At 37.9% G+C, this 13,639-nt stretch overlaps 1 protein-coding gene across 1 annotated transcript in view; it reads right to left on the bottom strand.

Moving 5' to 3' along the window:
- LOC104605036 (uncharacterized) overlaps positions 1–13,639 on the bottom strand; it is an 83,049-nt gene that overhangs the window by 41,890 nt on the left and 27,520 nt on the right. The window contains exons 6-8 of the mRNA XM_010269630.3: positions 8,801–9,019; positions 6,566–6,692; positions 3,462–3,650 (exon numbers count right to left, since the gene is read on the bottom strand). Of these exons, the coding sequence (XP_010267932.1) occupies positions 3,462–3,650; positions 6,566–6,692; positions 8,801–9,019 (535 nt within the window). The remainder of the gene's footprint in view (positions 1–3,461; positions 3,651–6,565; positions 6,693–8,800; positions 9,020–13,639) is intronic.

The raw sequence follows: 13,639 nt of genomic DNA, 5'->3' as shown, positions 1-13,639 counted from the left end.
GCAAACTCACAACTTTCACACTTCAACTGAGACGACTCAACAGACTCAAACAAAGTAGGAAACAGACTCTTCAAGAACCGAAAAGATAAATGACCCAATCGGTTATGACAAAGCATAACCGGACTCACAACCTGAGAAACAAATAACTTCTTATCCACTGACTCTTCCCGACGAGAACTCTCCCCGAGCAGATAGATCCCATTCGTCTCACGGCCAGTCCCAATCACCTTCTTCGTCTCCAGGTCTTGAAAAACACATCGGTCAGGAAAGAAAGTTACTGAGCAGTTCAAATGTTTGGTAATACTACTAACGGAAAGGAGGTTAGTATCTAGTTTAGGAACATGCAAGACAGAGGACAAGGATATAGTATCTGACAATTTGATGTCACCCTTGCCAGAAATAGGGACAAGAGAGCCATCAGCTATAGATACTTTATCCCTACCAGAAGATAAGTAATAAGTAGTAAACAAAGAGGGCAAGCTAGTCATATGGTTTGATGCACCTGAATCTATTACCCAACAAGGTTCAGTAGTACCTGGAGCGGAGGCATGGTAGGCTGAGGCTCGAGTACCTGAGTGTGCAAAGGCCGATGTGGCCGGGGCTGACGATGACTGCGATAACTGAGCTGAACTGTCAACTTCCTTCTCCAATTGTATTAGAGCAGCCCGAACTGCAGCTAAGGTCTCTAATGGTGTGCCTCTTGTTCCAGATGAGGATGTTGAATCAGTAGTCATAGCCACATGAGTATTACCCTTTTTATTTCTCAACTTTGCCGGAACCAAATGTGGATGCAGCTTCCAACATGTTTCTTTTGTGTGTTTAGGTTTCTTGCAATGCTCACACACCACATCCCTTTTATCTTCCTTCTTTCTGTCTCTCTCTAAATCACCCTCTGTTTTGGGTTTGACAGCTACCAAGGCAGGTGTAAGCGGCTGAGGTTGTATCATGACTTTCCTCCTGGTCTCTTCACTGTGCACTAAGGAGTATGTCTGAGAGAGGGTCACACTATCTCTGGTCAAAATCTGCTGCCTCACAATATCATATTCTGAATTCAGTCCTGCCAAGAACTCAAACACTCTGTTTGTCTCGATGTGCTTTCTATGTATCTGAGCATCTTTGGGACTCTCCCACTCAAGAGTCTCTAAGTGATCAATCTCATGCCACAGAGACTTCAAGGTAGAGAAGTAGACCGACACCGGTTTCTCTCCTTATTTAAGGGAATTCACCTCACATTTCAATTCATATGCTCTGGCAACATTAAGGGGTTGGGAGTAAGTCTCTTTCATCACATTCCATATCTCCTTGGCTGTCTTTGCCCATAAGTAATTTCGGCTGATATGGGGCTGCATAGAATTACAGAGCCATGTCATAACCAAGTAGTTTTCTTGGACCCACTTGGTATACATAGGGTCTCCCTTAGAAGGTTCTACCACATCTCCCAAGAGATACCCTACTTTGCCCCTTCCCACAATAGCCATCATGGCTGATTGGGCCCATTCCAAATAGTTTGATCCATCAAACTTTACGGTTGTAATCTGAAAACCTGTCTCAGAACCACCACCATAACTGTTGTTCCCAAAACTGCCTTCTGCTGAATTCTTAAACTCCATTTCGGTCAAGAACCAGAAGTCTCAAAATTAGGGTTACTACAGTCAAAACCAGCACTAGGACTACCAGCCACAATCACAAAATCAGTATAGAACCAATTTGTACTCATAGTAGATGTGCATGAAACATGTATAAAACTGATATGAAATCAATAGCCACACACAACAGCAACAGTCCGAACTGTTTTCACCCCTTTAGAAGTGTTTGAAACCCCAAAAGAAAACTGAAAAACAGTTTGAAGAACAATCTGATATGCTGAAGCCAATTTGAGGTTTTAATCAGTCCTAAAAGCCGTACACTCCAGACAGTACCGTACGGAAAAGGTTTGTATTAGGGTAAATATGAAACCCTAAAACTGATCAAAGTTGAGGAGAACTATTAGGGTTTGCCGCAGGGATAATAAGATCACAAGGTTCAGTCCAATACTAGGGTTTGCCGCAGGGATAAGACAAAACCCTAGAGAATAGAGAGATAAAACCCTAGAGTGGTTCGGCCACCCTTGCTGGATAGGTCCAACCTATCTTCTCTGATATTACTTCTCTCAGAAAATAAAAGACTTACAATAGGATGCAGTTCGCTGCCTACCAAGGTTACCCGAACCCTAGCCTTCTCTGATTCTTCCTGATCACCAACTCGCTGCAACTGTGGCACTTCTTCAAACAGCTGCTAATCCTCTGGAGATCTCCAAGAACCAATCAACGAACTCTGCTTTCTCAGCTTCCAGCCTTAGATGGTTCTCATGTGGTCGGCTGGACTAGACTCACATGAGAAACCCTAGCTCTGATACCAAGTAGAAGTTCAGGACTGTTATCAGTCTTAAACCCTAATGGATTTCAAGATCGAAAATAAGAAGAAAGGTAAGAGGAAAGAAGAGGAAAAGGGAGGAGAAGCAGTAGAACACAAGAGTTGAAAGGAGGAGCAAAAGCTTAATGTTCTGCCGCCGCCACTTTAATTAATATTTATAGGTTATGCTCATTACATGAAAGGACAGATCTGCCCTTAGTCTTTACATAACAAATAGAGCAAAAATAAGACTGAAATAAATAACTGAAACAACTAAATGACCAATAGCTAACCTTAGGCAGACTAGAACATCTTCTACCCTACGAACACAGTGGGACCGTAGCTGTGGGGCCCACATCAGTGTTCTCTACATATACCTATAGAAAAAGGTCTAGAAATTTATATTTGTTACTTAAAAACGTTTTATAGGAATAACAGCCTTCATTTTGAACATGAACATGAGAATAAATTGGGTTAGGAGAACAGCTAATGCTATAGCAGATGGGTTAGCTAAACAAAGAGTAAACAGGGACAGCTTGTATTGGGCTCAGTTGTAATTGATTCTATTTTTTCTAATGTCCAAGTGAGAGGTAGCATCTCATGCCTCTCCGAGGGATGCTTGTATTCTTTACTTCTTGCAACTATTAATATACAATCTTTTTACATATCAAAAAAAAAAAAAACAGCCTTCATTTTGTATATTAGTTCATTTGTCAAATAAGATGAGAAAGGAAAATGTTATGTATAAGTACCCTCAAGAATCCACGGGATATCAAAACTTGACTCATGTCTCATACAGACCCTTCATACATTTAGGAAAGTCCATTTTAATGACCACTCTCAGACTTGAATCTGCATTCTTATGCTTGTTAGCCTGAGATTTTACCATAGCACAAAGCAATGGCTCCTATTGGAGATGCCTTATTTGTAAAACTCAATTTTGAAAACCTTGCAAATTGTAGATTTTTAAGTCAAATGGTGCATCATGCAACAGCAATAAACATTTGACACATCCAGTAGTCACAGTTTAACAGATGAAAAGCAACAGAGGACATAGTATAGATACCTACTTCTTTAAGAATAGCACCATCCAAATATGTCTTGGTATGAACATGAAAACGACCATCCTTCTTTGTTTCTTGCAGAGAATGACCTCGCATTGCTTTTGAAACAGCAATAGCCAGTTTTTCATGGTTATGTAATGCATGTGAACCTCCAATAATCACTACTTCCTGGCCAGCATGGACCATCTTCTTTACCTAAAAAAGAAAAAGATATGGCGAAGATAAAACAAATGCACCCTACAAAATTGTTACATTTCTTTTTACGAGGAAAGCATGTGTTCTCAAAAATATTAAGTATACAATTTAATAAGATAAATATTCAATAAGAGTACTTGTCAATGTTTTAAAATGCGGAGGTGTGATATGAGGTGTTCTACTACCTAGAGGCGTGAGGTAGTTCAGAACGTAAGAGGCATAAGCCTCCTTAAGAGGAAGGGGATGAGGAGGAAGAAAAGGAAGGAGGATCTCATTTTTCTTTATTTTTAATAAAAATCTTTTTTATTAAAAAGAATGAAGATGCACTTTCTTTCCCCTTATCTATTCTTCCCTTCCCTTTTCTTCTTTCTTTCTTCTTTCTTTCCTTTTCCTTTCTTTTCCTTTCCTTTCCTTTCCTTTTTTCTTTATTTTTCTTTTTTTCCCTTTTTATATGAGGTGTGCATGAAGCGCATGAGGCACACGCCTCTAGCACGCCTCATGAAAATAGCGAATGAGGCGCATGCCACAGAGGTGTCAGCACCTCTGGCCTATGCATCAGGGCATTCTGGGGGAGTCTCACGCCTTTTAAAACACCGGTACTTGTTATAAGTATGCCAATGCAAAGCCTCAATTATCCTACCCTTTCAGAATTCTTTTCATTAGTCCACCTGTCGGAAGTTCTCACTCTTTAATGTCATGCAAGGTAATTGTATAAAATACATACTGAAAAGAGGAAAGGAAACAACCAGTATCTCCACAAGAATACCAATGACCAGAGATTACAATTTCTTGGTGTCAAAATCAATGTCTATTGACCAACTTGGCAATTGCAAGTTAAAGTTACTAGTCTGTTTGCCAACTGTATAATAACTTCCCTCTTAGAAGCATCCTCTGGCCAGTATTACTTGGTCAACTGTACAGTAACTCTCTTAGGTGCCCAAATGAATTGTATTACTTGGTCAAAACATTTTTAGAAGCATCATCTGGTCAGTATTATTAACATGAGTAGAGGGTCACCCACTCTCTTAGAGTCACCAATCTGCTAAGAAGTGCATATATATAAATGTCCAAAACATAAAAAATATCATGCAAGGAGTAAGAGAACTTACTGTTATGAAGCACACAAGAAGAAAGAGGAGGTGAGGTGACAGATATACTTTGACTGATATTTCTTACCAATTTCTTATCAGTTATCTTCTGCATGTATAATTATAGTTTACAAGAACTGTTTTCCATTTCCCTGATTTAGATCATGAACAACAATAACTTCTTCAAAAGTAAAAAGAACTGCTAATTTTTTAACAATATAATTGCCAAGAAATTCTATCACAGGACCTTTCCTTTCTGGTAAAGTTCTTACAGATTTTTTTTAAACTATAAAGTTCTCAAAGAACTCGGGTCCTTACTGTAATGGATAAAAGAGAATAAATATTTTTTTCACCAAGTGAATATCAAAGGTTAGTAAAAAGTTACCAGGACTAGTTTTATGATGCCACCCATCCAACTGCCTATATTTTCATGGATACTTTGCTTAATAGTAGTTCATTTTAACATGAAGTCATGTAAATCTTTATTGATAAAAAAAAGGCATGTAAGTCTTTGTAGTTACGGAAGGTGAAAACAAAACAAGCAGCTTAAGATAAATAAAATTATGAAAGAGCAATGAAATGCATATTACTACTAATAGTCTGAATTTGGCAAATTTTTTTCATACATTATACAATTGGACCACTGCACTCACTGGCAAATGTCATGCAGTTCTAAAGAGTGCAAAATACAGAAAATATATTCTTCCTTGATCTTGTTCATTGTGGTAGTTACTATTGGATTCCCCCAAATACCATTGTTGACATAATCACTCAATGGTCAACCTGCAAGCTGGGAGCTAGGGGAAAAACTTTTTTGGAAAGTTGTTCCCCATGCTATAATGGATGCTTATGGGAGGAGTGCAACAAGAGGATTTTCAAGAATGCGTCCATTTCCTTGAAGGCCTCAAAGGGGGAGTTTTGTCTTGTACTTTCTTGTGGGTGCTTTCTTATTATCAGTTCATAGGGATTATTTATGGTGATTTAGATAGAAGTCTTATGGAGGTGCTGCACTCATCTTTCTCCGACCCCCATCTCAGACCTGATCTTAATCCAAGACCAGCCTTTTAATTCATCTTGAAGTTTGATGGTAGTTGTAGATGTGTTTCAGCCTTTCAGGTCATTTGGGGCTGGCCGGTACAGGGGGTGTATTCGTCAGAGTTAATGGTAGTGTTTTTTCAGCCTTTAGTGGGCCAGCTGGGGTGGCTGATGCCTCAGAGGCTGAAGTTAGAGTGCTATTGACTGGCCTGAGGATTGCAGTTTCTATCCATGTCAGCACTCTTGTTGTTGAAGGGGACTCTAAGAATGTCATAGGATGGGCTGTGGTTAAAGGTTCTGGTCCTTGGAGTTAGCTCATTTCCTTAGTGACATCCATGAGATAGTGGATTCCTTGAATTGCTATTTTAGATAGATTCCACAGGAGATAACTCATGGTGAATGCCTTAGCTAAATCAAGGGTGGACATGATTCTTTTGTATAGTGCAAATGCTTTACCAATGTAACTTCTGGGGAGTTTTTTTTTTTTTTTTGCCTTATTTTTGGACATTCTCTCATGTGCATCCCTCCCCTGGGAAATGAGAGAATGTATGGTGCAAATGCTTTCCACAGAGTTCCTCTCTATATACAAAATGCAGGAGAAAAAAAGGAGGAAATAAGAAAGAAATTATGGAGCATGGCATTACACAAGAGAATTGTGAAAGTAATCAGCCAGCATCCCCCCATTTAAGAATGTCAATATTCAACCCTGTGCCTTACCTAAAAAATATGAATAAAAAGAGGAATTTAAAGAACATGCAGGTTCAGAGAAATTTCCACAAGGAAACAGCTTACCTCTGCCTCAATTGCTTGAATATCTATACTGTAGTTATGGCCTTTTTCCAGTATATTGTATCGGTTATGATTTTGAAGAACAATAATGGGTATGAGCAATCTTGTTGTCAAGTCAACAGTTTCAAACCTGAGGTCAAAAAAGCATTCAAGAAATGCTATAGAAGTATCCAATTTGAAGTACAGGAGAGGGAAAATATCCTATGGAAACCATAAAAGTTAACACCATTATATCCTTCAAGACACCATTTACAAACAGAAGTTAAAAAATCATAAAGAAGATCAATGAGTTCACCAGCCATGCTATTAACAAAATAAACTAAATAAAATATGCATATAGTATTTAAAAATGCCGGTAAAGTAATAGCTAATTATAAGTACAGGAGAGAGGAAATAGATTAAGGAGGCTGTAAGAAATCTATAGCAGAAATGCCCTTGAAAGCAATACCTATTAAGGACCAAGGCATAAACAAACAAACAAATAAATAAATAACTAACACAGATGTGCAACATAGAATGGATATTGTTAACACCCAATGTGTTTCCTGTAATCCTGTTGTCAATAACTTATTTAAGTTGCATTATCCAAAGGTTAAGGTTACATGATATCAAGGGACATTTGTTCAGTAGAACCCTAACACTAATACAACTGAAAAAATTTAAGTGCTTATTTTACAATAACTTTTTAGAAGGTGACTGAAGTTTAAGCATTGGTTAAGGAAAATAACCAGATGATCATGCCCAAAAGTAGGAACATGCTTCACACCTGGAGATGCCTTACACAAAGAACGCATAAAGGTTCTCATCACAAGACCAAGTTAAAGATTGACTCTACATTTTTTTGTAAGACATAAAGCAGTATACATCTCTCTCCACCACATCAAGATGCTGTCCCAAGCTTACACAGGCCCCTTATACAAGCCACAACAGCAAGGTCAACTCTACTTTTCTGTACATGTCTGTAATTTGTTTAAATATTTTGGGGTTTTGACACCCTATTTCACATTAAAGCTTCTGCATATTTTTAGAGAATTTGCAGGAATGCAATTAGTTTTTTAAGCTCCTAGTACTTTAAAGTCCTTGCTTATACAATGACTAATTCATCTATACCTTCTTCCATATAAAAACTAAGTCCTGTAAATAGCTCTGTAATTTATCTCATTTCAATCCATGTTTCTCCTGATGAGATCTCATGACACGAGTCAGCATCAGAAGATTTTAGCTCTTTGTTCTCCACCTGTGGAACTATTTTAAAATCTTGTAGAAGGGAGAAAACCATTGGGATTAAACAAAATTTTCTGATGTAAAAGGGGCTTATCAGGGTAGTGGGGGAGCAGCTGCAGGCTAGCTCAATAGACCTGTAGATATTGTGTTTAAAAGAAAGTCTACATCTTGCATTTTTACTCTACATTTCTGATAATAAAATTTCTACAAATTACTGATAAAAAACATTTATTTTAAAATCTTTTATTGGAGGCACATAAAAGAGAGGAACTTGTTGCTAAAACTTTTTGCAAACTGAGAAGTAAAAAAAAATATGGCAAACTTGAATATCACAGGGCCTTGTACATGCTTTTTATCAGAATTAATACAATACCTTTTCTCAAAAAAAAAAAAAAAGAAAAAAGTTTTTATGGCATATCTCAAGCACACAAAATTTATGAATCAACTCAAGCAGTCAAGCTTGAGGTGGATGGTAGGGTTTCAATACAAATTTTCAAACAATTGTCTCTCTCTCTCCTTTACCTTTGTGGTGCTAATGTACAAGAATTTATATATTCGTATAACCAGTTTAACAAAACAGTTAGAAGACAGGTGATTAAAAGAAAAATTTTCCATTACATGCAGGAGATAATGCATCAAAGACAAACTAAATGCAACCAAACCACATGCACTGTTGACTGCATACACAATAGATGATAAAAGTCATGTTTATATAGGAAAAAAGGAACTCCATTGAATAAAACCAACACAAAAAAATGGCAAGAGTCCCTTTACATAATTTCTCCAGCTTTGTCATAATAATTTTCAACACATATCCCAACAGTTCAAATTCCATTTTACTTTAGAAAGAGATTATGTAACAATTTACTGTCTGGTTTTTTGTCTAAGATACAAAACGTATCTATTACTCAAACAGAGATTAGTATATAATTTACTGTCTGGTTTTACTGCAAAGTAAAACTTAATGCACTGTTGACTGCTGTCATTTTGCATGTCACTAAAAATACAAAATACCTAACATCTGGAGCTATGACATGCTCAATGGTAGTTGATACTAGAGCTGCAAGCTGTCCCATAAAAATATCATGTGTCGAGTGAGCACTGGAACCAGCTGGACCTCTTGGGAAGATTAAATTCCATAACCGAGGGAGAGTTCTATAACTGACACTTCCTTCTTCAGTTTCTATCTTTCCATATGTGCAAGGGCCAGCTGAAAGGTCGATAACAACAAATCTGAATGGCATGGAAACATGGAAATAAAATTAGACTCACAAAGGAAGGATGAAATGAGATGAAGTAAATAATACAAAATTTATCCATTTGGAAACAAATCTTTATCCTATTACATCTTGAAGGATAGGATCATTTCTTCTCTGATCTTGTGGAGTTTTTGCATGAGTTTCATGGCATTAGCTTGAACATTCTAACAAGATACTTAGCTTGAAGTACTGAAACTCATTGCAACCCAAATAGAAAGGAACATCAGTTCTCTCAAGATCTCAAATTGAATTTTGATGGTAGCACAATTGGGAATCTTTAGCCAGTGAGTTTGGAAGGCGTATTATCTAGGTGGAATGGATCTTTCATTTTTTTGTTTGGTATGTTGTGGGCCTTTAGGAAGAGGCAAATGCCAATGAGGCAGAGGTCATGGCCCGTCTCTATCGTCATGCAACAATATGTGCTTGGCTAGATCAGTTTCAGCCTTTTTTAAAACCTAAAAATAAGCCAATGGATTTAGATAAAGGAAGAAAGGACCTGAAAAAGGCTTAAAGCCTAACCCCTATCTCACAGGAGGGGTCATAAGAGAAAAATTGGCAAAAACTAGAAGTGGGGCAGCAAGGCCATATATCTCAACTGCCCCTCCCTAGGGCAATGCTTAAACATGTTAGGTGATTACATGTTAGGTGATGCAATCAGTAGATAAACAAACCCCCATTCATGTAAAAGATATCTTAAATTTCCTTTTTTGGGTATCAATGGTAATGTCATAATTTCTACCTGTTTAACTAATTGGATCAATTTCTTTTTCTGTAATAAATCAAAGACAAATTTCATTAAATAAAGGAAAGAATACAAGTCAAGAAGGGTGATGAGATAGAAGCCCAAAACTACAATAAAGATACAAAGAGAAGAGAGAAGCTTTTAGAAATATCTATGTTAAAACATGATCAACACAACTCAACAGTATCCTAGAAATTAGCACCAGAAATCTAGCCACACCCAAAAATTCTACAAGTACTAGAGTCCAGTCCACTATCTAGTTGACAATGAATATTCTCTAAATATTTCTATAATCCTCATAAAACAATATTCTATTTCTTTCTCCCCAAATACCCTAACAAAGCAAAAGGAATAGAGCTCCAAAGAATTTTGGCCTTCTTGCCACCTTGAATGTGCAGAATGATGAAACAACTTTATTTGGAACAATGGGCCTAAATGCTTGTAACCTGAACAATCAAAAGAAGAACTGAAGAAGTGCCAAGGAAAATCAGCATCTTTGCAAAAAATTCAATTAGATGCCTCATCTTCTTCATTGCCATTGCACAGATAACACAAACTGGTCATCTTGAAGACTTTCTTCCAATGATCAATTGGCAGGATGCTATCGGAATCCACCAATCAAGCAAAAGCTTCCACTCTTGCAGGAATAGGGTTATCCCAAATCCCTCCAATATCAGAATGGTTTGCTTGATTCTGAATGATAGAGAAATAATATGGTTTAACTGAGAATCACCCACCACAGCACTCTTTTCCACCATCTTGCATCACTGGAAAAATCTGTTCCACCTCAAGTTTGCTCAGTAATAAAATACACTCTTCAATCTCCCTATCCAACAAAGGTCCTATAAATATTGGAGACCACATCAGTTGGTTGCCTCTTAATTCATCAACTGTGCCGTCTTTGGAACTCAACCTGTATTGTCTTGGACATAAATTACATAATTTCCCCACGCCACACCAACCATCTTCCCCAAATCTCAATCTAGACCCCTCCCCTACCTTAAATTTAGTAAACCCCAAAATAAATTTGAAGGGATGGGAGATCCATCATATTGATGGCCGAACCCTGCAGGAAGGTTGGGCGAAATTTCAAAATTTTTTTACTCCCATCCGGGAATCCTATTTCCAATTTAAAAAACTGCATTTTCAAGGTTCGTTCTTGTAACCAAACCGGACCAAATCTGAAACCAAATTAAGGAAGGGATATACCTGATACGGAATCCAAGCAAGAATGCTCCCCCCAACGTAGGTGTTCACGCCCAAAGAGAGTACCAAATCCTCCCTCCACTGAAGATGACACAGCTTAGGGTGAGGCAGGATTAGCAGGTACTTCTTTACCAAGAACTAGTGATTCTTCAGCAAGAATCGAATGGAACAGTGAGCACAACTTCTAAATTGTTTCTTCTAGCAAGAAACAATATCGAGATCAAATCATGGTCCAATCCAATAACTGGAGATCGAACAAGGTGGGGCGGCAAGAACAGGAAGAAAAAGAGCAGAAGGCAAGAGCAGTCTATGGAGGTTCGCCATGCCCTCTTATTTATAGCCTTAAAGAGAAAAATTCATAATCCCATTAGGAGTTTCCTAATCCAAATCTTTTATTTGGATCTGGACTCTTTAAGTGATAAGGATAATCACTTATCTTATCTGTAGATAAAGATCAGCCTTCCTAATTAAATTAGGAGTTCCTTTGATCCAAATCTTTATTTGGATCTGGACTCTTTAAGTGGATAAAGATAATCCCTTATCTTATCTACTGATCCAAATCCAAATCCACCCCTATTTAATTAATCTAATTAACCCAGCTCGAAATGGGCTTTTAGGCCCATTAAGCTTTCAGGCTCACTTCCACTTTAATGCTGGTTAGCTTGGCTCTCTTTGTATGGCGTGGGACCCTATCATTGATCTACACATCAGCCACATTGGTTCAGCCTAGCCTCTGTTACAAGGCCTAACTGAATTCACTGTTGAATACAGTGAACCCCTGAGTCCATCACTATGGGCTCTTAATGGGCCCAACATTTACACTAAATGATCCTTGGGTCCAGCCATCTAATGAAGGCCCAAAGACTGTGGGCAGATGCAAGATTAGCCCATCAGGTATAATCATCAATGGTCTTACACTTAACCTCTCAGCCCAAAATGATCAAACACTGCCTAACAAGAGAAGACCTCTCCCTCGGTTGCAAAGTGTAGTATTGCACTCTCTACTCACATAGATCCCGAGAATTAAAACATTTTGCAAGCATTTTGAAACCATAATATATATATATATATCTATATAAATATATTTTGCAAAACAAATTTCAACGGTTGAAATCAACTGCCGGCAGTTTAGGTTTCCATCAGAGAGAGTGCATCCCCGATCATTCACTTTGTCCGACAAAGGGGTTGATCCTGTCACTATGATCACCAACTCAGATGAATTCTTAGACTGTCCCAACATACCCAGGTTTTGACCCCCTCTAAGGATCTCACTGATTGGCATATCAAAGACAGCTCAATCCGACACCTAGTGTAGTATCATAATTGAGTCTAGGGGTCAGATGTAACATTCTAGTTTTGCCCATCTATCTCCAACGTCCAGGGCAGTACTGGAATTTTGGTCTGGTTCAGGGTTTCAAGAAAACGCACACTGCATGTACCTCAGGCCTCACCCTGGCAGTTGAGACAAGCCACCCCAACCAACTTGGCAATACACCAGTGTCAACCTTGACAGGATAAATCTCCCCAGATCTATCCAACGGCTGTGAAGATTCTAAACTAACACGAGTCTCATATGTGTCAAGTTTAAGGGTATTACACAGAAACACACCATAATAACATGAATCAAATATGTACTTTATTCATTTACAATAAATGTCATAATGTACATCATGCTAATTGGAGCTAAGGGCATACACTGTCTAACAAAATTGAAGGAACATATTCCCCTCCATACACTCACCTCATAGGACACAAATACCTTGCTAGAATCGCATCCAAACCTTTTCATCCGAAACCTCCTTAGGATTGTCGGTCTATCTAAATTTAAATATTTTCATTTGTTTTTTTAGAGAAAAACTGGAGTTTTTTTTACTCCAAGCCACAAAAAAAAAAAAAAAAAAAAAAATCTACACAACAAGGAACTGTGCAATCCTCATGTCATTTCTGTACATCTTCTATTCTGTGCTCGTGGATACAAAAAGAGAACTAAGTTCAAAAAAAAAGAAATTTATGGTTTATTCGTGAAACATTTGTGTGTTCCTATGCAAGAATACAAACTACCCATAAACCTTTCAATAAATGTTCTTCTGTGTTAAATTTACTTTCAAGCATTCTCTTGTTGTTTCCAACCATATTGTCTAAACTCTAAACCAATGCTGCAGGCCCTGCTCCCCATACAACCTTTCCTTCTTCTAATTGACCATTTAGCCACCAACACCATAACAAGGCAACCCGATTTTTTAGGAAGCAAAACTATACTTCAAACAGCCCCAAAAACTTTGACCACAAACTCCTTGTAACTCTATTGAATAAAGTGAAGGAGTGGTGGAGAGAAGAGATTAGGGGAGTTAAGTGGAATGGGGTTAGATTCCACAAGAAATTAAAAAGTCTGAGATCCAAAATAAGAGATTGGAACAAAGAGGAATTTGGGAGATTGGAAGAGTTAAAAGCTAGATTGACATCCCAAATTGAGGATTTAGATTTAAAGGAACATCAAAGGGCCATGAGTGCACAAGAAAGAGAATTGAGATGGAAGTTGAAGAAGGATTTGGAAGAGGTTCTATTGAGAGAAGAGATATCTTGGAGGCAAAAATCTAGGCATCAATGGATCAAAGTAGAGGATGGGAATACCAAGTTCTTTCATGC

The sequence above is a fragment of the Nelumbo nucifera genome, chromosome 4 (genome assembly GCF_055504915.1).
Source record: "Nelumbo nucifera cultivar China Antique chromosome 4, China Antique-T2T, whole genome shotgun sequence".
Taxonomy (NCBI): Eukaryota; Viridiplantae; Streptophyta; class Magnoliopsida; order Proteales; family Nelumbonaceae; genus Nelumbo; species Nelumbo nucifera.
The sequence above is the reverse complement of the archived record's forward strand: the minus strand, read 5'-3'. Positions and strand labels throughout refer to the sequence as shown.